At 63.3% G+C, this 949-nt stretch overlaps 1 protein-coding gene across 1 annotated transcript in view; it reads left to right on the top strand.

Moving 5' to 3' along the window:
• The window catches only part of MAPKAPK2 (mitogen-activated protein kinase-activated protein kinase 2), a gene marked incomplete at its 5' end in the record, with an annotated part of 3,376 nt that overhangs the window by 2,128 nt on the left and 299 nt on the right, over window positions 1-949 (top strand). Inside the window, 3 exons of the mRNA XM_010290988.1 lie at window positions 46-170; window positions 474-559; window positions 668-748. Coding sequence (XP_010289290.1) covers window positions 46-170; window positions 474-559; window positions 668-748 — 292 coding nt within the window. The remainder of the gene's footprint in view (window positions 1-45; window positions 171-473; window positions 560-667; window positions 749-949) is intronic.

Here is a 949-nt window from a genome sequence, read left to right as displayed (position 1 = left end):
GTTTCGGGGCAGCGCCTTGACTCTCTGCTCCCTCTCCCGGCGCAGGCTGTGCGGGTACCCCCCCTTCTACTCCAACCACGGCCTGGCCATCTCGCCCGGCATGAAGAAGCGAATCCGAATGGGCCAGTACGAGTTTCCCAATCCTGAATGGTCCGAAGTGTCGGAGGAAGGTAAACGCAGTCCCCATGACGGCTTTCCCCGGCTGAGGTCTTCCTTTGGGGTCAGCCCTGTGTCCAGCAGCGCTGCGGAGGCTGGGGGAAGACTGGGCATGTCGTGGGTCACCTCTCAGTGATGCAGCAGCTTCACCTCTTTGCTCAAGAGGCTTTTGCTGAAGGGTTTGACCGGGGTGAGGTCTGTGGCACGGAGAGGACGGGAGGTGCATGCGGGCGTTTTGGGGCTGCTGGCTCAGGCTGGAGCGCAGGGAGAGCCCCCCTGGGACCTGCTAACGCCCGGCCCTGCACAAACCCTTCCAGTTAAGCAGCTGATCCGCAACCTGCTGAAGACGGACCCGACTCAGCGCATGACGATAACAGAGTTCATGAACCACCCCTGGATCATGGTGAGTGCGGGGCGGATGAGGCAGCAGGATGGGGTGGGGATGCGGAGGGGCAGGGATGGGACGGAACGCCTGCGGCTCCCGGCTCATGCTCCTCCGCTCTCTTGGCAGCAATCCATGCAGGTGCCCCAGACCCCGCTGCACACCAGCCGCGTGCTGAAAGAGGAGAAGGATCTGTGGGAGGACGTGAAGGTAAAACCTTTCTCCATTGCCGCCCGGTACGCCCTGCGCCCCGGGTGCCATCTGGGGACTGTCTGCTTCTGCCTTGTCCATGCAATCTCGGGCTCGGTGTGAGCGTGCTGGCTCCCGGGGAGCTCTGTGCTCGGGAGGGGGCTGGAAAAATTGGCGGTGGGACGCTCGGCCCCTGCTGCGATTTGTTCCCATGGGGGCTCA

Source organism: Phaethon lepturus, unplaced genomic scaffold (genome assembly GCF_000687285.1).
Source record: "Phaethon lepturus isolate BGI_N335 unplaced genomic scaffold, ASM68728v1 scaffold31837, whole genome shotgun sequence".
In the NCBI taxonomy this organism is placed as follows: domain Eukaryota; kingdom Metazoa; phylum Chordata; class Aves; order Phaethontiformes; family Phaethontidae; genus Phaethon; species Phaethon lepturus.
Note: the sequence above shows the minus strand (reverse complement) of the source record. Positions and strands in the feature narration are given on the sequence as shown.